Source organism: Schistocerca piceifrons, chromosome 5 (genome assembly GCF_021461385.2).
Source record: "Schistocerca piceifrons isolate TAMUIC-IGC-003096 chromosome 5, iqSchPice1.1, whole genome shotgun sequence".
NCBI classification, from domain to species: domain Eukaryota; kingdom Metazoa; phylum Arthropoda; class Insecta; order Orthoptera; family Acrididae; genus Schistocerca; species Schistocerca piceifrons.
In genome coordinates this window covers 26,989,602-27,011,848 of record NC_060142.1, presented here as the reverse complement: position 1 = coordinate 27,011,848, position 22,247 = coordinate 26,989,602, and the positions used below count along the sequence as shown (strand labels likewise).

The window sequence follows — 22,247 nt, the reverse complement described above, 5'->3', positions numbered from 1 at the left end:
CCCCCTCGCCAATACAAGCACAGTTTCAGGCCTGAATTCTTTGAAAAGCCCCCTCCCTCTCCATTAAATAGAGTGACTAATTAATTAAATCAATAAATTAATTAACCTCTCCCCCTCTGGCAAATCCCCCCGGCCCCTCCCCTCTCACACCTGGAAAATGACGAGTCCATGCTAAGGAGGAAGGATCTCATAGCAAGAAATTCAATTACAAAGCAGAGGCTATACTGTTTATTTATAAAATTCAATTTGGAGGGGTTGTATTTCTGTTGCTCATTATTCTCTGCCATATTGGAAGATGCAGGTCTTGTAAAATAAATCGAGAAGACGTAATTGAATAGATCGCTTTTTGTTCAGTCACACAAGGGATACCATCAACATAACTCACCATAAGTAATTACACTGTTAAATGTCTTTCGCACTGACTGCAAGGCAGTATTATCCCTATATGCCAACCGATTCGCTGGACTGCACCAAGCACTGATGTCCAAGAGAGGCCCGTTGACCATGTGATCCTCGACATGAATTTTGAGCCTCATTATAAAACTCTGACCGATGGCTTGTCTGTTCGCTTACGTGAAATTTCGAAAGAATGAGCCTGAATAGTGCGCCTTGGCGGCAGTTGATTCATTTTTATTCTATTAATCTAATGTCCCACCCAATGGTGTAGATATTTCCTGACATCTTCGATGCAGTGTGTGTGTGTGTGTGTGTGTGTGTGTGCGTGCGCGCGCTTACACCCCACCCTTAAATAGTGCAAGCTGCCGTCTTCTCCGGAGTAGACCTAAGTTGGGCGTCTATTTGGTTTATCCTTCCGTCTGTTAGCCGCCTCTTTGAGTTTTTCTGGGTATCTGTGACGTCTCTCTTGCGATTTCGTTCAATGGGGCCACGTGGCGTTGCCGGCCTTGATTTCTGTGTATTGCATTTTGCGCCCCTGTTAGCTCAGTGCTTCCATATTGACTCTGGTTTCACAAAGGCACTGTTCTATTTTGCACTGGACTTGTATTCCCTTCCCGTTTGGCAGCGTGAGGGCATCGCCTTGCGGAAGACGACGTCGGCCTGATGGGGTGGAAGGACGCTCGGAGCTGCGACAAGCGACGGACGACAGTTCTGCAAACGGCTCACTGAATCAACAGTTACGTAAAGCAGTTTATGCGCATTTCCAAAACTGCGTCGAAAGCACATTTTGGGGGGGGGGGGGGTGTCTCAAATAGTTGTTTTTCCTCCTGGAACGGTTGATGACTTAAGAATTTTACGGAAAGTAATTGTAAGATTTTATTATGGTAACGCACAGAGACTTTAACATTTTCAAAACAAATTATAGAAATTTGGGAAGGTGGGTTGAAAGGTCATTTTGGGGTGCGTCTTAATTTTTTTTAATGGTTAACACTTCTCTTAAGAATTGAAGGATTGCAAATCTTCCTAAAGCACACGAGTAGGTCTGTAGTTTGCGCTACGTGTTTCTCTTATTTATTGATGACGTAATTAAGTAGGTCAGCAAGTCGAGTTTTGTTTCTTCTTCAAGTGTGTGTGAATTCCCAAGGGACCAAACTGCTGAGGACATCGGCCCCTAGACTTACACACTACTTAAACTAACTTAAGTTAAGGACAACACACACACACACACACACACACACACACACACACACACACACACACACACGCCCATGCCCGAGAGAGGACTCGATCCTCCGGCCGGCCGCGCAATCCGTGACATGGTGCCTCAAACCGAGCGGCCACTCCGGGCAGGTTTTGTTTCTTGTTGTTAAAGTGCACAGGCTTAACAGTCCTTTCTTTCAATGTTGCTCGTTGCATCAATTTATGTATGATTCCTGTGTGCATGTTGTGTTCCTACAAGGACTTCAGTTCACTATTTCTCCTCTCTACCCTTTTCTGCTCTGCGTTTAACGTGGCTCCCGGATGTTCAACGGCACTGCCTATTTTTGTTATGGAACAGCTTCCCATTGAAGGAGTCGAAGTCCTTAGTAATGATAGAGAAATGGGGTATACCTTTTTTCTGCGCCAGACCTCGATTCTATTTGTGCACCGTCCAGTTCCGGACGGACTTTGGAACGTTCCCGATTTTATAAAAAATGGTTGCGTTATCTTTTGTGGAAAACTCCGCGGTATATTTCGCTACATGCTGATTTTAACTGTATGTTGCGTCTTGTGGATCACTTTCCCTGTCCTCAATTCTCTCGGAAATTGCAAGATTTAGTTCATTTCTTGAAACTACAAGACGATTACATCTGTGAATATCTGACTCGTCAAATTTACTTATTTTACTACTATTTCTAACTGTAGCCTTGACGTATTTTATTCGTCTGATTGAGTGCGTGATTGGTTTTTGGCTGTCGATGTTATTCCCACCAGTATTTTGTCGGTGCATAGGAACAGTGCAGCTAAATAAGGGACGATCATATGAAATATGGGACTCCTGGTCACGCTACACCGGTCAATTCGACGAAGAATCAGCAACGCTGGTGGGCTGTCCCTGGACTATAGTGAAGTCTTCTGGATCCACCCGTGTGCAACATTAGCAGGTTGTGGTGTTACACTCAGACTGGTAATTAAGGCGAGGTAGCCGTATCTCCGAGTAACGGCTGCCGTTGCTCATTAGCGTGTGCCAGACGTCGCTTTACTGTAAACAGGCAGTAGAGTGCGAACGTCATGTACGTCATCGACCCGTCTGACCGCCTGCCTTACGGGCTACAATGCTGGGGTACGAAGTGGTGGCCGATGTTTACCTGACGACACACCACATAGGTCTCGGTGTTACAAAGGCATCAGCGGATCTCACTGTGCCGTGGTAGGTTAAAGAGGTTTTTCTAGTATGTGACGTGATCCTGTCCTGCGGCTTTGCCGCACTAAATTTCTACTGGGGTCCGCTGTCTGGCCATCCAGAAGCGCTGGTGTTGTGTTTTCCCCCGACCCGCTCTCGGTGCTGAAATGTTATTCTTCGCGACTGCCTCGTGTCGACTCCACTGTAACGCGAGCGAGATGGCTTCGCCCTGGGGCTTTAAAAATTCTGACCGTTTACTGCCTTGTTGCCGTATAGCAGCAGGTGAGGTTGACCAGCTATCTGGCCAAGTTAAATGCGAGGGCACAGCTATTTGAACGTACGATTCCTGCCGGTGTGCGCGTAACGTACAGAATACACTTTTTATTGTTATGGTACTCGACTGTACTCGAGACATGTTGGCTTCCGCTTTATGTGAAGTGAAATCCAGTGAGATTCCAGTAAACGCGGAAGAAAACACGGTGTAATGTTTACATCAGTATTATTCTTGTGAATAACACAGTATACCATCTCTGACTGTGGCTCTTGCGGAAGAGTGGACTGTCATTTCTTCCGAAATTCACATACCAGACTGAAAGTGTTCCCAGCGGAGTTCAATTCTTTATAAAGAGGGATACACACAATCCCGTATTAACGTCCAATAATAATTGTGGAGATATTTCTCATCAGAAAATATCGCAGGCGGTAGCTGTCATGGCGGCCACGTACACGGACGTGCAGGACTGCGGCTGCTGCCCCCTCCACTCTGGCGCCACTCGAGCTGTCCGCGCGTCATTGGTTAGCCGTGGCGGCGGCCTGCTGCCCGTGGTTGGGGACGGCGTCGTGTCCCTCTGCATCTCTGTGTTGCGTGGCGTGCGGACGTGTTTGGCGTTTGTGGTGAGAACAAGTTGTCGGAGTGCAGTGCAAGTTTTCCGCGTGGGTAACTAAAGGTGTAATTTGTCACGTTAAGCATTAAACAGTAGTTCTGAGACTGTAGTTTGGCCCCGAGAGGTCTTTTTTTCGTGGTAGTGAATGTATTCCTGCGTGCCGTGTGGCGAGTTTCGTTGGCGGAGCGTCAGGCCGTTCTCTTCCCTGTCGGCCGCGGCGCGGAGTGCAGTGGGCTGCGGTGACGACGGGCGCCGACGGCGAGGAGTGCGGCGGGCTGCTCACTGCGAGAGCCGCAGCTGCCGGTCGCGTCACGTCAGGAGTCCCGGACAGCAGCGGACGCCGCATACGGAGAGCTGGCCGCAGGTATTGTCGGCTGGCCCCTGGCTCCTGTTTCCTGGTGCCACCGAGTAACAGCGCGGCAAACTGCGGAACAAATCACACAGCGTACTGCGCTTCACGGAACTGGTTGCACTCGGTTTAGCTACGAACTAGGTGCGCAACCGATCCATAATTTGTGAAGCGACTGTCGTAAAGCAAATTTCGTCAGGTGCACGCTCTGTTAGCTTCACTTTTTCGAAGTATTTTCGACGTGTGCACCGGCTTTTGACTAAGTTGAGCTCCACGTCCGCGAGTATACGCGGACACTGGAGCATACAATCTCTACACAAGAAAAAGGTAATAGAAAAAAAACATTACAGCTTAAGGACATTAGGTGTGAAGAACCCAACAAGTTCTGACCCCTGCTGCCAGTGCACCGTGTCTCAACATATTTACCTGACCAGGAATTCTTAGAAGAGCTCCTCAAAATAAACCTGAGTGAACACGTTACTAAAGACGAGTTCGATAGCGAGGTTAAAATAAAAGTTAAAACAGGACCAAAGAGCAAAAGGACAGTAAACATTATTTTAAAAGTGTCGCCAAGAATACGGTTACTGCTGCTTCAAAATGAAAGGGTTTTCATTCAATTTCAATCTTTGTTCATCAATGACTTTGTTGCTGTACAAAAATATTTTAACTGTTGGCTGACTGTTCGGTCACCGATCGAAGCGTTGCGACAAGCTTCCAGTATGCAGGAGATGTGCAAATCCGGAACACAAAGTGTCAGAATGCAGGCAGGAGAATGCTGTAAGTTGTATACCTATCAAACCCAGAAATAGAACATGCGATAAGGCAGGGGCGGGACTGCCCTACATATAAACAGCCCTACGAAAAACAAATACACCGCACCGAGTACGATGTTCTGGACAACGTCCATTAATAAGGAGTCCTACCGTAACTGTCAGAAACCCACCCCTCTAAAACATGCAGGGACAGACGGAACTACTAATATAAACAGGCAAAGGTACAAATCGCCGTCGACTAGAATGAGAGGCAGGCGGCGAGCCGTTGCCTTGTGGACAAATATGGGCTTTCTACAATTCCCAAATGCAGATACTAATACTAATGTAATGTCTCAGTTGTGGCAGACAATACATTTTAGGTACTTCAGCATTACCGACTACACAGGAGATATGTGCATGCAGAGTGCAATTGAATAAGAAGTTCCCAGGCACCTGAAACATCACGTTTGATTGGAGCGTCTTTCAGACTGGCCTCCTTTTCGAGTTGACGAACTGGAAGACGAAATGCACACGACATAGTTCAGAGAAATGTTTCAACGTCCTTGAATATCCTTAGGATGAAGACGTCACGGAGTTCACAAGAAATCCAACACCACAGGCAAACACACACAAAGACAACCGTACACTACCCGCACAATAAGGAGAGTGCAATACAACCACACGTAGGCCCTGTATTACACTTGTTCGTTTTGCCTATGGGGGTAGCACACACAGTCACTACGAAAAATAAAATAGTGAGGTAGCTGAACAGAAAGACACATCCTGCACCGGCACAACACGAGACACAACCACCCCAAAAATGGACATACAAGGGTCACCTTCCACAAACAAGTCCCCGGAAGAGATCAAAAACAACAAGTCACTATCAGGAAAAACGCTCAGCAAAAACACGTCAAATTCCACACTACAAGAAACCATAAAGCAGGAAGAAGATGCTGCATTGCAAAATTTCTCGAAACCGGAGCAACAAACAAACAGTCAAGAACACCAACCAGACACAACCAAGAATCCCAAGCTGAATAGCGTTTGCCACATAAACTACGAAAACTTAGAACCTAACCTACGGCTTAGCAGACTAGAAAACAAGGATATATTTCAAACAGCTCTTCGCTATGTAATACGAATCAAGCATGAAAACAGGGATAAAATCTGCTTCCCAACTACAGGACAAACTGACAGGATGATCCTAAGAGTTGAAAATCTGCAAATGAACCCAAAGAACTAAGTAAGTTTTTATGGGAGGCATGTGCGCGGAGGGGAGAGTGTCTAAACGTAGGGAAAGTATACAAGGACTGCGTGAGAGCATGTGGACGTGTGTTTCTGGATTTTAAAGAAACCACATCCAAGTGTTTTTCCTTGACTAGACATCCCTTATGAAGGTAACACAACTAAACTGCCAGGGCAGTACCCTAGTAAACATGTAACTAGGTAGGCTCTTGGAAGAAACAAAAGCAGACATCGCCTGGGTTCAGGAACCCTTTCTGCGAGGCGCGAATATTTCAGGGCTCCCCTTACATTACAGCACAATAGTAGGTACACCGAACGCGAAAGCCGCGGAAATAGCAGTTAATAAAAACCTCATAGTAACACAGATCACCCACCCTTGCTGTAAACCCATCGCCACAGCAGAAATAACAGACAGACAGGATGTTTGCCCCATGTCGTCCATTTACGCTCAGTACTCGTATGATATAGAACCTTTATTAGACGAAGTAAGAGACATTGCACGGCACTCAGAAAGAAAATGGCTGCTCATTCTAACCGATATCAACGCGAAATCCCCATTATGGAACTCAGAACTGATAACGGAGGATAAATGGTGGTTGACGTGGTAAATGAATGCAACCTCTTCATACTGAGTAGGGAGGGTCAGCCACCTACCTACTGCGGAGAGGCAGTGGTGTAAGTAACGCAGACCTTTCTCTAGGGAACGCAAAATCTCTCCCACTAGTCAACACGTGGAGAGTATGGGATAGAGCCACACACAGCGACCACAACGCAATCACCATAAGCACAGATATGTCATTACACATAACATGAACCACGACCGACAGCATTTACTCATAGGAATAGCCAACTGGCAAACAGTTAGAGATATTGTTGAGGCGTCGTCACTACACACAGTTCAAGGCAGTATAGACTACAAAACGCATATACTGACAGATGACCAACAAAGAGCAAAGGAAGCAGCTATACCACGGGAAAAACTGTGTGAGGACAGAAACAACCGTGGTCGACAGAACTGGCAAGATTAAGGAAGGTGTAAGTAACGCAGACCTTTCTCTAGGGAACGCAAAATCTCTCCCACTAGTCAACACGTGGAGAGTATGGGATAGAGCCACACACAGCGACCACAACGCAATCACCATAAGCACAGATATGTCATTACACATAACATGAACCACGAACGACAGCATTTACTCATAGGAATAGCCAACTGGCAAACAGTTAGAGATATTGTTGAGGCGTCGTCACTACACACAGTTCAAGGCAGTATAGACTACAAAACGCATATACTGACAGATGACCAACAAAGAGCAAAGGAAGCAGCTATACCACGGGAAAACTGTGTGAGGACAGAAACAACCGTGGTCGACAGAACTGGCAAGATTAAGGAAGGATTCACGGGACAAAAGAAAGTACTACTAACAAGCAAAGACAGCTCCTGAAAGACAGATAAAACTTGACCTGTATTGTGACGCTAAACAGAAATACCAGAAACAACTAAAGACAACAAGGCAAGACTACGGGACCAATTTCGTCAAAACCCAGCAACATAACGACATTTGGGAACAACCTTTCAAGATAGAAACAGAACGACTTAAGACACCGACAGTTCTGTCAACACTAAAACATGCTGACGGCACAATGATCAGAGGATGGAGAAGCACAGCAGAAAATCTTCTGAACAGGCTACTCCCACACGTCGACCCCACACAAGACGAGCGACACCGCCCTGTCCTAATGCATGAGGCAAGCAGGCTTAAAAAACCGAAAAAAAGCAACCGGCCCAGACAAAATACTTTCAGAAACATTAAAACAAACGGTAACACAGATCACACCTTTTCTTACTAACGAGGCACTACTAACATGCAGAATTCCCAACTTTTGGGAAACTGCTAATGTAGTAATAATCAGGAAATCACAAAACAAAGAGCAAAAGACCCCAAAACGTACCGACCGATCTGCCTCTTAAACACTCTCTCCAAGGAACCGGGAAGGCTCCTGTCTGAACGCTTACAACTGCACAGACACCTCCTCGGGCTAACGCCGCATCAATTCGGCTTCAAGGAAGCTAGATCAATAGAAGACGCCGTCAACCAAGCTCTGACAGTTACAAATAGCATCACTGAGAAATATACGTGGCCGTCATAAAAATCGACATAGCCGGGGCTTTGACAACCTGTGGTGGCCGTCCCTCTTCGCCAGGAGGTTAAGGGAAATGAGGCTATCAGCTTCCCTCGCCAATAACCTCCTCGACTACTGCAGAGGCAGATTGGCGGAGTGGAGGGCTGGTACACACAAGGTTGTCAAGAGAATAACGAAGGGATGTCCACAGGGCTCGATCTGTGGACCAATATCCTAGGTCATCGTAATCGAACCCTTACTGAACATGCTGGATGGTGGCGATAGGGTAAGAGGTGTGGTAGCAGATGCAGATGACCTGCTCGTAGTGGTGTCAGCCAAGTCGAGAGTAGCAATAGAGACAACAGGTAAGCAACTGATTCAGAAAATTAACACTTGGTGCAAAGAAAATAAATTAAAAGTCGCTCCCATAAAAACTGTATATTTATTGCTCAGAGGGATATACAGTGCAATCAAAATCTAAAATTAGGCAATATAAGCATATAAGAGGAAGCAAGCCACACGCTATCTAGGGCTACCAATTGGCCAAAAACAGACTTTTAACTACCATATCAAAGTTACAACTGACAAAGCCTCCAAATACATCCACAAACTAGCAAGACGCAACACAACTCAGTACATATTACCTATTAAGCCGGTAAGGACCTACCACATTGCGATATTTGACTCCATCGCAAGCTTTGCTGCAAGTGTGTGGGCTCACAGACTGAACATAGACTAACGAGACAATTGCAAGACAAGAGTTGTAGGACATCAAGGAGTCACCCCACCTTGCATTGTTGCCAAATGTGTTCAAGATGGCGGGTCCAAGGTGGCGGAGATAGATATGGCAACGTCGCGATGATGTCACTGCGGGAAGTTCAAATTTTGGCGGGAAAATAGATCAGTTGGGCTACCTCTCCAAACATATGGGGGAGAGACAGACACTGTGTCACGGACGTGTGAGGGCTTCCCAGCGAAACTTTTGCAGCGCAGTTGGAACAGCGGGCACGCCAGCTGCGGGAAACTCACGATGACCTTTTCCTTTGACAGCTGGGGCCCGCTGCTCACTGAGTTTCTGGAACACGACGCCACAATTGATGCCCATGGACATGTAGATGTTTTCCCAAACTGAAGCGTTCCATCAAGTCCAAAAGCCCAGGAATGTTGACGCACGATGTAATTCTGTTGCAGAATAATGGCCGACCACAGGTCGCCAACGTTGTTTCGATTACCCTTCAGAAGTGTGACAGGAAGCCCCTACTCATACTTGGTGGGTGACTGTGGAACAGCCACCCTAAGGCCTGATCTGGCACCCTACGGTTACCAACTCTTCAGTAAACTGCTAAACAGTGGGCCACAGGCGCTGGTCCTGTCTTCAGTCGTGCGGTTATACAGGCCATAGTTTCACGGTGGTATAAGGCGACTGAAACGGACGGAGATTATGTCACAAAGTTACATTTTGTCCGTCAAGAGTGTGTCAAAATATGTAAAGGTTTTAAAGGTTCGGAAAGTAAAACACATGACCGAAAAATACATTATGCAATCCTTTCGGAGTGATCCTCGTAAAAATACGGCCACCCAAGGCTACACGGCAAAGCAAGCACGAGATATTTACACAACAATTTTGTACGACAGGGTTGCCGACGGGCAGTTCGTAGAAGCGCACTCACTGCACAATTGTTTCTACGTATGCGCCTGACGTAACAAGCGAATCCGCACGGAGGTGTGCGGCCGGCTTGTCCGACGCTAGCGGGTCAGCGTGCCGATGAAGCCCGCTCTCTCGTCGACAGTCGCCATCCGTCGCTAAGCGAACGTCATTCCGCCGCCCGATTTCCGTTAAACGCGATCAGCCATCAGTAACAGTCACCTGCAGCGAGCGCACGCAGGGGGTGACACGGAACGGCAGCCGCTGCAAAGCTGCTGCCCGGAATGAGACCAGCACTGGATGTGTAACTCGTCATGTTTCCTGTCTTGTACATCATAACTGCTAAACTACGCACCAAACACGCTGACGAAAATGGAGAGTCTAGCTCCATGAAGCAACAGTCGATATCAATCAAACTTTGTGGAGATGTTCGTCACATAACGGCCATTGAATGATTAAACTTTCACCCCGTTTGGAGGTAATGTCCCTCATCAGCAATGGTATTATGTGTGGCCATAACAGGTAGAAAACGGCTGAGAAGTGTTGTTAGGCTGATTCTTTAATAGATATGTTGTATTTTCCATGTTTTTTGCTAATACATAGTAATTTTTCGTTCGTCTTCCGCACAACATTTGCTACTTGATCGTCCTACATTAAGTTGTTCGTAGTTATAATCCTAGGTATTTAGTTTCACTGACAGTTCCTAGATTTGTGTGGTTTATCAAGTAACCGAAATTTAACGAACTCTTTTTAGTACGCATATGGCTGACGCCACGCTTTGTATCATTCAGATGAAATTTCTAACTTTAGCATAATACAGATACCCTGTCTAAATAGTTTTGCAATTAGATTTGACCTTCTGATGACGTCACTAGACGGTAAGTGACATCATCATCTTCTGTTTTAGTTGATGACTTTCCTAATTACTTCGAACTATCACCATCCTGACAGGAAATTCTCTACAGCTGCAAGCGCTATTTATATTCGTTATTTGTAGGATATAAATGTGAAATCAGTAACATAATTATACAGGTAATATGTTTGTTTGTGATATTACATACGAGTATTCCTCATTTACAAACAAACTAGAAATGCGTAACCTCCTGGCATATACCCTCGTCTAATTGCAGCCCCACCCGAACCTGCACGATATCGGCTATCGTTGTGTAGTCACTCCCCGTCACAAGCACAGTTCTCGCAGTACGTGACTGAAAGATCTACTTCTTCAACCCACGCTCCCAGTCCAGCTGTGCGCCTCTGAGAGGAATACAACTCGTACACGATCTTTTCCTACGGCTCACTCCCTTTCCATCGGAATTTCTTAGCCAGAGCTTGTCGTTGATCTCCAGTCGAGCTACAGCAGCTTCAGTGTCAGTAACATCATCAGCATTACGCCTCTAAATTACCCTCAGCATCACATTCATACATCGTCACACCAACGTATCTCGTTCCAGTTCATCAAACTTGCACTTTTTATGATCCTTTTTCTTTAAGATTGTTGTAGTCATTACCTATACGAATGAAGAACAGATACATCAGTGCAGCCAGCTCGCCCCAAATTGGAACGAAATTGTAAAAATTAAAAACGCGTATTTGTGATTTTTAATTGTTGTCATTGAGAACACTCAAACTTAAAATGCAAATAAAAAATTTCTGCGGTAAGTGATAGCATAACCGTATTAAATAATTACATAGAGGCAATTCACATCAAGCCATCAGCAACGATCTGAGGTGAACTTATCATGCACTGTCTACTTCGTATTTTGTTCACTGGGCTTCTTTGTCTAAGAATCATGATGTACTTACAAACTGGTAGAATATCAGTTTGTCACATAGTCAACAGTAACTCTGCAGGTATTCAGTGGCGGCTTGCGTGTAGGCACTGTGGAAATGTTGCACCTGCTATTTCCTTCCACTTTATATAATCAATAGTGTTTAATACAACGAATTCTTTATTTACATTTGTACAATGTACTCAGACAGCAAAACTTGCAACAGCAAGAAGGAGTTGTCCGATGTAAACGAAAGGTGGTAGGCGTGTTCCTGCATCTGGAAGATTGTGTCCGCTCTGATGTCACGGCGGTCACAGAAGAGAGCCGCTGGTAGTGCCACTGTGAGGATGCAAATCAGTTTTGCTTTAAATACACGTCGTAACGGCGGCGAGGGATAATTATCTCTCTGATGTGTCGACAGAAGTGCCGACAGAGTGTGGTTTGAGGAGACCGAAATACACGCTATAACCTCACGCACGATGGCGTTAGGTCTGAAACAGGATACGTAATGAATGCTATAAAGAAAAGTACGTAGCTTCTGGAATACTTAACTTTAATCCATCCTTGTGGTACATCGCTCTTGACGAGACAAGTGAGACTCTTTAGATACAAGCTATGTAAGGCTAATGGCGCCTTGCTAGGTCGTAGCCATTGACTTAGCTGAAGGCTATTCTAACTATCTGGTCTGCAAATGAGCGAGGCTTCGTCAGTGTGCATCGCTAGCTACGTCGTCCGTACAACTGGGGCGAGTGCTAGTAAGTCTCTCAAGACCTGCCGTGTGGTGGCGCTCGGTCTGCTATCACTGAAAGTGGCGACACGCGGGTCCGACGTATACTAATGGACCGCGGCCGATTTAAAGCTACCACCTAGCAAGTGTGGTGTCGCGGTGACACCACACTCTCAGACTGGACGTGGTGAGCCCATGTTAGTCAAGAATGCCTTTAAGACGACAAAGGCACTGAGTTTGAACTAGGTCCTGTAACAAGGCTACGAGAAGCAGGATGTTCCTTCTACAATACTGCACAAGGGCTGTGGCCACTGAAAACGACTGCTGGCAGCGGTGGTCACGACAATGTGCGGGCGCAACGAGACCGGACTCCGGGCGACCGCGTGGCAGTACCGGGAGGGGAGGCCGGCGTTCCCGGCGTATCGTTCTGGAGCGTCGAACTGCGTCTGCAGCAGCAGTCTGAACAGCAGTTGGCTCCACAGCGACACAGCCAGCTGTAACGAGTCGGACACATCGAGGACAGCTCTGAGCCGGACGCCCTGCAGCGCCCTTCCTGCTGACCCCAAACCACCGCCATCTGCGACTTCAGTGGTGTCGAGCGAGAGCTCACTGGATGGCAGCTGGAGGTCTGTTGTGATTCCTGATGAAAGCTGCTTCCGTCTCGGAACCACTGTCGGTCAACTGTTGGTTATCGGGAAGCCAGTTGGTGGCCTGTAGCCAACCTGTCTGCTTGCTGGACACACTGGACCTACACCTCGAGCTGTGGTCTGGGGTGCGGTTTCGTGTGACAGCAGGAGCACTCTTGTGGTGATCCCACGCACCCTGACTGCAAATCATGTGTCAGTATTATGACAACGAGTCGTTGCTATACTGCCATTCGTGTACAGCATTCCAGTGGTGGTTTCCAACAGGATAACGCTAGCCCACAACCGCCGCTGTAACCCAACATGCTGTACAGAGTCTCGACACGTTGCTTTGACCTTCTCGCTCACCAGATCTGTCTCCAATCCGGCACACGTGGGACATCATCGGACGACAACTACAGCGTCATCCACCAACAGTATTAACCGCTCCTGTACTGACCGACCGACAGCAGCAGGCGTGGAACTCCAGCCCACAAACTGATGTCAGGCACCTGTACAACACAATGCATGCACGTTTGCACGCTTGCATTCAACATTGTGGTGGTTACACCGTTTATTAATGTACCAACATTTCAAAATTACATTAATCTTCCCTAGACAAAAACATTCTCAAAATTTCATTTCTCTACATTAATTACTTTTTGGTGTTGCGATATTTTCTCCTTCAGAGTGTAATCATCAGTTTATGAAAAATCATCTATTTATGAAAAAGATACAAAAACCTTCGCTTGGAATTCCGCTTCACACTTCCAGCAGCGTGGTTTTCGGTTGTTGAGCGCATGCGCGCACAGGAAACTGTCACAGTGGGTGCCGCGAGGGAGGGGGAGACACAACACTGTCGCTTCTGCAGTGCCGAATCTGGCGAGGTGACTGCTGCTGGGAGGCGGGCAGTCTTCTTTTTTACTCCAGCTGTGTTGTGCTTAAAAACGGTGTTTCATATTATTGAATGTGGTAAATTGTAGAATGAGATTATAACTCTGTTTCCAACTATTCTTTCCGATTACTTTTCTTTCAATTCTTTTGTGAGAATGAAAACTTTAATCATGGCCCTGTATACCCAAGAAATAAATCCTATGACTATAAGCCACAGGGTTCATGAAAATTTGTAACATTTAAAAAGTCATTCAGTCAATAACAAATTCAGATCAAACCATTGCAGAGGCAACAGTAATTTAAAATACCTGAATGATGCTAATTTCAAGTTTCGGTTATTCTTATGAAATTATACCTCATGCTGAAATAATTTGCAACCAAATGCACTCTCAAGAAATTAGTGTATTTAAAGGTAAAGCACATATAACAAATTTCATAAGTGTTTTTTTAGGATTTGCCGACTGCCTTGCCGCAGTGGTAACGCCGGTTCCTGTCACATCACCGAAGTTAAGCACTGTCGGGCTGGGCTAGCACTTGGATGGGTGACCATCCGGTCTGCCTGACACTGTTGGCAAGCGGGGTGCACTCAGCCCTCAGGAGCCGCTTGATTGCAAAGTAGCGGCTCCGGTCTCGTAAAGGGACATACGCCCGGGAGAGCGGTGTGCTGACCCAGTGCCCCTCCATATTCGCATCCAATGACGCCTGTGGGCTGAGGATGACACGGCGACTGGTCGGTACGGTTGGACCTTAATGGCCTGCTCGGGCAGATTTTAGTTTAGTTTAGTTTCATTTCATTTTAGGATTAAGAAAGTCGAAGTTCTGTGAGAATCCTTCAAATACACCAATGCCAAAAGCAAGGTAAGTGTGTGATAATGGACAAATTCTCTTCCAATGAGCACACAGTAGCTGCTAAATTGTTCAACAGGGAATGCTTTATCACATTAAAGAACGATCAACGTACAGAAGACTTAGCACTGACCACTGCAGCTTATCTCTAGAATGACAAAGAAAAGCTTGAAATTGAGCAAAAAGTGTTCTATTGTGGGTCTGATATTCACAAATATTACAGATGTTGTTTGTGAAATTACGAAACTTATAGAAAGTGTTGTTAACAGGTCTCATGACTGCATGAGAGGCAGAATGTTGATTTTCAACGCTGAAAAAATAGTAAGTTTACGAAAAATCACTAAGAATTCGAAAAGACTAAATGCGCTTAAAGCGATTTCAGTGGAGAAGAATGTTCTCAGTTGTTATCATCCAGAGAATAAGGAACAAATGTTTCATATTTTCGCACAAATTAAAAAAAGAAGAAACGATTTAATTTTTGAATGCTTAGATCAGACTCGAACTGTAACAATTTAGGCTCAAGTGAGTAAAAATATTTGATTCTGTTCTTTTAGGATTCTATCAAGTTTCTGAAAATTCTGTTTTTATACACGGTCGTTTCTGTTTACATCATATCTAAACTGAGGCTAAAAATTTTCTGGAGCATCTCCCTCACTATTTTTAGCTACGAACTGACAGTGCAGACATAGTTCAGCAAACCTGTTCTGCCGTACTCATGTCAGATGTCCGGTCTTGTTCGTAAATACCCTGAACTCTGGGCACTGTAACGCATCGGGCGTGTCTGGTCCAGCGGTACAGTGTCACTGAATTTCCTACTGCAGCAGCAAAGCGATATAAATAACGGTAAATGGTGTCACGTCTACTGTAGTGGTTACTTTAGCTGGCATAGAACTGAGCGTCAGTACTAGTCGTTCGGTTATTCATTCCTTGGCGTCAGACTTCTGAAAGTAAATCAACAACGATTATGGGCTGCTAGCAAGTCTAGACGAGCCATTTATAGTAAAAGCTTAGTCAACCGAAACCTCTACAAACTACCGAAAAATTTCAAATAATAAGGAAAAAAGGAACATGTACTGGACGGAGATTTGAGGTGAGTGTGTGCTGGGCCGCCGCGGTTAGCGGGGAGAGGTGAACGCTGACATGGACTTGTCTTCCCACCCACAGACTCACCTGTCTAAGCAAAGCTACAATGCCAAAAATAGTGCATTCGAGTGGCTGTTTCTTTCCATTGCGTATGTATTTTTGTGTTATGGCGACTAAACGGGAGCATGTTGTGATTACTTTCGCTGACCAGCTAGCTACTACCCATGAAGCTAAGAAAGGAATTTTGCTGAAAACGTCGCAGCTAATTACAGAGCTGGTGCTTCTGTTGATTCAGAATGGGTCAAGTCGTGATCTAAATTTGTAGAGTAAATCTGTGGAAAATCCAATAGGAAAAACAGTGAACATTTCCGAGAAAAAGAGATGCCTTTCCCGGCTTGAAACTGCAAAAAGAAGCTAAAATATTGGCTGTTCCTAGGCGAGGAAAAAAAGATTTTTCTTCATGCAGTGGATGGTTAATCGGGTTTAGAAACAGATATGGCATTCCGCAATAGAATGTGTGTGGATTAAAGTTATTTGCAGACCCGGACGCGATATGTTTTCAAAACAGAATTTGGAGATTACACCCAAGGCTACACTAAGCATCGATTTTAGATTTTACAATGGCCTGAAACGGGAGTTAATTTCAAGATGTTGTCTCCTAAACCTTTCAACTCCCTCAAATGAAACGTCTGCTTCACGACACAAAATGAAAAAAGAAACGCTTCCGGCACACGTAGACTGCCCCTAATGTGTTTCGGGAAGGTATTCTTGATCAACGGTATTTTTGTATAACTTGTGAACTCATTGCCAGATGGTTTAGTGATCAGTTCGTAGCGAAAGTTGAAAAGTTATGACTAAAAAGGTCTGCTTAACAAAGACATCGCATGAGTACTCAATGCGCCTACATGTCGTTGCGAGTTAAAAAGTTCCGATATTGTTGTGCATTTTCTTCAAATGGTTCAAATGGCTCTGAGCACTATGGGACTTAACTTCTGAGGTCATCAGTCCCCTAGAACTTAGAACTACTTAAACCTAACGAACCTAAGGACATCACACACATCCATGCCCGAGGCAGGATTCGAACCTGCGACCGTAGCGGTCGCGTGGCTCCAGACTGTAGCGCCTGGAACCGCTCGGCCACCGCGGCCGGCGCATTTTCTTCCCCCAAGAGTTACGTCTGTATCTGTCACCGGCTCAAAGCATAATACCATTTAAATGGCGCTACCTGTGGCTGTTTGTGAGAACGACCCTGCAGAATAGAGACATGCAAAACAACTATGCGAATGATGCGATGAGGGAAGTAAATATGAAATACATAATTTATTGGTAATTGCAGGCCTGATAATGTCAAAGCAGATATTCTTCATAGACGCTGTAGAAAGTTGTACGATTGGCATGAGGAAAAGGATTCGTAAAATTTTGAGAACAGTAAGGAGAATTCGCTGGTAAGGAGACATGGATACCTGCGATGTAGATGAGTGGGTAGTGGCGGACGATTCACAAGAAATAACGGACCAAGAAATTGTGGAAACAGTGTTCCAGGGAAACAAATGACGCGATCGAAGAGGCGAAGTAGATGATTTGAATGACAGAGTGACAGCGGCGATGGTTTTCGAGTACTCGTGGTAGGTCTGTATTAATAATTTACCTTTCAAAAACCTACTTGGTATAGTATAACACAGAAATCACGGTACATGTTTTGTTTTTATAGCAGGTTTCTCCAAGGTTTGTTGAACAATGCGTTGTGTCAACGCCAGCTGTTGTCCTAATGAAACGATGGCGGGACATCGCTGCTCGAAAACGTGGCAGAGACACAAGAAACAAACAAAAATTACCAACTTTTCTGAATGAGTAATTCGCATGCAACAAACTACTGTATTACGTACAGCGTATTGTATACGAATGTAATGTAATCCTAAAAAGGTAATTCTTACTTTCATAAAGAACGTAAGTATAGCCTACAAAGAGATTTTTGAATTCGTTTGATCTTCAAAACTTTTTAAATGTACTTACTGTAATTACAATACAAAGTACTGCAGTACATTTTAGAGGTTCATGGGCTAACCAAAGAAACTGTTACCCAAAACGTCTTCCCCTCCTTTGATTCGGTTGTACTGTATAATACCAATCGACAAACACGGGGCACGGTAAACTGGCCCCAGTTGCAAGTATCCTATTTAACGGTTTCCACGTCCGACAAAAATTTGATTTTCAATGTTTGATACAATTACTGACGGAAATTAAAAATTTTTAATGTTGTCACAATTTGTCGTTAAGACGTATAATCTTACGTTGCAGGTCAAACACAGTAAGACAAGTACACTCATGCTCATAAATTAAGGATAATTGCAGAATGTGGTGCCACACAACGTGGCACACCAAAAAACTGGCGCTAGTAGCATAGCCTCATAGGCAACACACACGACACAGATTTATAAGTCCACAATATTGGTGATAAGTTGAGAAAACCGTCCCGGAACACATGTGCTACAAAGCGCCACTGTTTCCTGCGCATGCACCCCGACATCAGTGTGGGATATGATCACCATGCACACGTACACAGGCCGCACAACGGGGTGGCATACTCTGGATCAGGTGATCGAACAGCTGCTGGGCTATAGACTCCCATTCTTGCACCAGCGCCTCTCGGAGCTCCTCAAGTGTCGTAGGGGTTTGAAGACGTGCAGCGATACATCGACCAGGAGTACCACAGACGTGCTCGATTGGGTTTAGGTCTGGAGAACAGGCAGGCCACTCCATTTGTCTGATACCTTTTGTTTCAAGGTACTCCTCCACGATGGCAGCTGGGTGGGCCCGTGTGTTATCATCCATCAGGAGGAAGGTGAGACCCACTGCACCCCTGAAAAGGCAGACATACTGATGCAAAATGACGTCCAGATACACCTGACCTGCTACAGTTCCTCTGTCAAAGACATGCAGGGGTGTACGTGCACCAATCATAATCCCACCTTACACCATCAAACCACGACCTCCATACAGGTCCCTTTCAAAGACATTAAGGGGTTGGTATCTGGTTCCTGGTTCACGCCACATGAAAACCTGGCAAGAATCACTTTTCAGACTATACCTGGACTCGTCCATGAACATAACCTGGGACCACTGTTCCAGTGACCATGTCACTGTGTTATTGACACCACGCTTTACGGGCTCTCCTGTGACCAGCGGTCAGTGGAATGCACCTTGTACGTATCCAGGTGCCTGTTCAGTCGTCCGGAGACTGTGTGTCTGGAGACAACTGTTCCAGTGCCTGCAGTAAGGTCCCTAGCAAGGCTACCTGCAGTACTCGGTCGCCGTCTGCGGGCACTGATGGTGAGATATCGGTCTTCTTGTGGTGTTGTTCACTGTGGACATCTCGTCTCCTGGAAACGTTTCCTGTCTGCTGGAATCGTTGCCTTAATCTTGAGATCACACTTTGTGGCACACGGAGGGCCCGTGCTATGACTTGCTGTGTTTGACCAGCCTCCAGTCGCCCTGGTATTCTACCCCTCATAACGTCATCCATATGTGTTCTTTGAGCCATTTTCAACACACAGTCACCATGAGCATGTCTGAAAACTTCTGTAATGTGACATGCACCAACACACCTCAGCGTATGTGGACTGCTGCCAGTGCCACCGTGTGACTGTGCGACGACCTCTAGGGAATCAGTCTACCCACGCAATATAGAATTCACATGCGTTCCATTGTGTGCCAGCCTAGTCCACTGCAACCAGCTATGACGTCAAAAATGTTGTGCAATACCTTAAAAGTAAAGTAAATAATCCGAAAAGTTAATAGCATGTCAGAAGTGATGCTAAAATGATAATGTGTTAAGTTTCAGTTTAGTAACTTCAACAGATTTCGAAATTTGGATATTTTACGTATAAAACATTAGTGCAACAGGAAGGAGCTAGAAACTTCAAAATTAATATTGGTATTCCTTTTTCATTGTAATTTAATGGAAACACCATGCTGGATTTCCCAAAATCATATTTTGGTTGAAATTCATGGTTTTCTGATTTTGTGTCCTAAAAGTACGGAAGCAAGATAGATTAAGTAAGTGATTAGACAAAGCTAGGAAGTCTAGATTTAGGTTGAATGTAGATACGCTATAATAACAAAGATGTGAGAATTTTCCAAAGGGTAGCTATAAAATTATAGCTGTAGCGTCTCTCCAAAGGGCAAGTTCAGAGATCATCTATTGCATGCAGTGTAACTGAAATAATTCTCTCGCCAAAAGTATTTAACTTAGCCACATCAGAATTTCATTATAGATACTTACCTGTGTGCTGATTGCACAGTTAAATTGAGAGCTTCATCGGCCTTCAGCGAATGAGGCAATTAATCATTTAGTAACTTGAAGTGGTGCTCTACTAGCCCCAGCGGCTACTCAGGAAGGCAAATTTTGTTGGCGGTCCGCACCGTGGCTGTATAAATAAGAGGGCTGCGAGCCAGAGTCAGGCCCCAGTTCTCTACTACATTCGTATCGACGCGCACTCCATGTTGGAAGCCACGTCGCGTCTGGGCAGTTGCAAGGAACAGCCTTGGATGCTGTATTACGTAACTCAGTATGCACGTAACAATGAATTCGCATTGTGGTAAAGTGTTAAATGTGGAACGACCTCAGTGGTTTATTCTCAGTTTGCGTATGTCGTATTTTCACATGTCGCCGCAGGACATACCTTGTACCATTACTAGCATGGCATTTGATGAGTATTAACATCAAATTTTGGTGAGCATTCAATTTGAACATTTACATTGATAACGATTATTGAACAGTTTCATTATCTAGGAATAATAGGATCTGCGCAATAGACTCTGAACAGATCTGATACTATAAGAGCTGACAGTAGCATTGCTTCGGTAAGCTTTTGTCTGGAACTTTATGCTTTATCGTTTTCAGAATATAGTGAAAATTCTTATAGTAGGCCCCTAAACTGCGTTTTCTATGAATCCCAGACATAATCCTCAATTATCAGCGTAATGAACTTCAATGATCAAATAACTCTATTTCTCCATCAGAGTGGGCACAGTGAACTTTAACTATAGGCATCACGTTTTTGCTAATCACTTCCTGGTTGCCAACATTGTAGTTAGAGAACGGCAACAACAGAAAAATTTCCACCCACCGTCCCGCAGACCGCAGGTCCAATGCACCGCATGGTCATTCTGCGAGGTGATTTAAACCCGCAAACTACCCACCAGAGTGTTGTTTCACCATGTATCATCCTTGATTTATGAACATGAGTGTATTACGGTTAGAAACTGTGTATTCGTCTTCGGATGGCATAACAGATCGCGAGCAAATATCAAGAATAGATTCATTCAGTATATGAGCATGAACGCACTTGGCACATTCCAATACAATTACCACAGCACTTCAAGCATTTATGGAATTCTTTTTGGCTGAGCCCACCACAAATAACGGCAGGAGAAAAATTTATCACTCATTGCATTTTTGCTTTTCATGTAGTAAGACTGGAGCATCAGGCATGGCGTTTTAATTCATTACGTATTTACTACAAACTCTATTCGCAGACAGTATCCACATATACGGCTAAATGTAGTTCCATAATTATATCACTGTACGGCGCACAGTTCAGGAGAAATCACGCGAGAAACACTGAGATGTGAGGAAAACTGGTTTATCCTTCAAATGGAGCGCAAATTGCTCAGACTATACTCTTGCAGTGTCTGATAGTGAGAGCACCTAGCGACACCCAACCAGCTTTAAACATCATTCCAAACATTTTCTAAACTTTCTCTCGCTTATATGCTTAACGTCTAATACTGAGCACATCAACTCACTTGTAAAGTAATTAAAATGTTGACGCTGTTTTATACATGGGAGTTCTACCCTTTAAAAAATCTGTGTTTTACAGATATACAGTAAAACTAACTAAACCATTGTTTTTGTAACCAGCTGTCCTGAGACTGCTTTGACATTACACCGTAACCTAGTCTACGTTCTGCAGTTCATTTCTCATCTACCTCAACATTAATTTGAACAAATTTATTGTACTCAATTCGCGGTGTTAGTCTACTATTTCTAACCTCCATCTCTACGTTCCATTATCAGATGAACTGTTTAACCGATGTCACAGATCTAATGCTGCAGCCCTGTCCTCACAATTAGATTCATAAACACGTTAATAAGTAAATCCTCTAAACATCTGTAATCTGTACCAGCATGTTACAGGGTCATCTGTTCCCCCAGCTCGCATACTTGGATTGAGTCGCTTATGCACTCCTGTGCGGTAGTGTTCAACCTTGTATGAAACTTCCTGGCAGATTAAAACTGTGTGCCCGACCGAGACTCGAACTCGGGACCTTTGCCTTTCGCGGGCAAGTGCTCTGCTATCTGAGCTACCGAAGCACTTGCCCGTGAAAGGCAAAGGTCCTGAGTTCGAGTCTCGGTCGGGCACACAGTTTTAATCTGCCAGGAAGTTTCATATCAGCGCACACTCCGCTGCAGAGTGAAAATCTCATTCTGGAAACATCCCCCAGGCTGTGGCTAAGCCATG

General features: G+C 44.9%; 1 protein-coding gene across 1 annotated transcript in view; it reads left to right on the top strand.

Moving 5' to 3' along the window:
- Window positions 1-3,724, top strand: part of LOC124798114 (U1 small nuclear ribonucleoprotein 70 kDa-like) — a 116,050-nt gene extending 112,326 nt beyond the window's left edge. Inside the window, exon 3 of the mRNA XM_047261371.1 lies at window positions 3,467-3,724. Within this exon, the coding sequence (XP_047117327.1) occupies window positions 3,467-3,724 (258 nt within the window). The remainder of the gene's footprint in view (window positions 1-3,466) is intronic.
- The last annotated feature ends 18,523 nt before the right edge of the window (window positions 3,725-22,247 follow it).